The sequence below is a fragment of the Acanthamoeba castellanii genome, assembly GCF_000313135.1.
Source record: "Acanthamoeba castellanii str. Neff unplaced genomic scaffold scf7180000084770, whole genome shotgun sequence".
In the NCBI taxonomy this organism is placed as follows: Eukaryota; Discosea; order Longamoebia; family Acanthamoebidae; genus Acanthamoeba; species Acanthamoeba castellanii.
The window spans coordinates 529,068-529,669 of record NW_004457532.1 but is presented as its reverse complement, the minus strand read 5'-3'; the positions used below and the strand labels follow the sequence as shown (position 1 = coordinate 529,669).

The 602-nt window shown below is 55.8% G+C and overlaps 1 protein-coding gene across 1 annotated transcript in view; it reads left to right on the top strand.

Annotated features, from left to right (window-relative positions):
* ACA1_265830 (glucosyl hydrolase family protein) overlaps positions 1–397 on the top strand; it is a gene marked incomplete at both ends in the record, with an annotated part of 1,119 nt that extends 722 nt beyond the window's left edge. The window contains 2 exons of the mRNA XM_004341395.1: positions 39–83; positions 173–397. Of these exons, the coding sequence (XP_004341443.1) occupies positions 39–83; positions 173–397 (270 nt within the window). The remainder of the gene's footprint in view (positions 1–38; positions 84–172) is intronic.
* Between the last annotated feature and the right edge of the window lie 205 nt (positions 398–602).

Below are 602 nucleotides of genomic sequence, written 5' to 3'. Positions count from 1 at the left end.
TGGCCTCCGACACCCTGGTCTACCGGTACAACACCGAGGCAGGCAAGGACGGCCTCACCGGAGGCGAAGGAACGTTCAACATGGTATGCCTCTTCACACTGGAAGAGAGAGCGTGGCTCCATCTCATGTCTTCGTAATGGTTTGGTGCCCGCTGGTGGTTTGTGTGACGCAGTGCACGTTCTGGTTGATCGAAGCGTTGTCGCGGGCGGGAGACAAGGACTGCAGGAAGCTTCGCGAGGCGCAGCTCAAGTTCGAGGAGATGCTCACCTACGCCAACCACCTCGGGCTCTACGCCGAGCAGACGGGATACACGGGGCTCGCCCTGGGCAACTTCCCCCAGGCCTTCACCCACTTGGCCCTCATCTCTGCCGCCTTCAACCTCGACAAGCGCCTCTGAGCTGCAGCACGCTTTTGTTGCATGTGCCTTTTCGCGCCAAAATGAGAAGAATGTTAGGTTCAGGAAAAAATTACAGAAAAAGAAGAGAAGTTGTTTGTGTCGACGGAAGGTCAAGAAGGAGGCTTGCCTGCTTGTTCAAGCTATTGTGGGATCTTGATCAATCGGCTGCCACATCTATTGTGGTTGGGGTCCGCAGGAATATGGA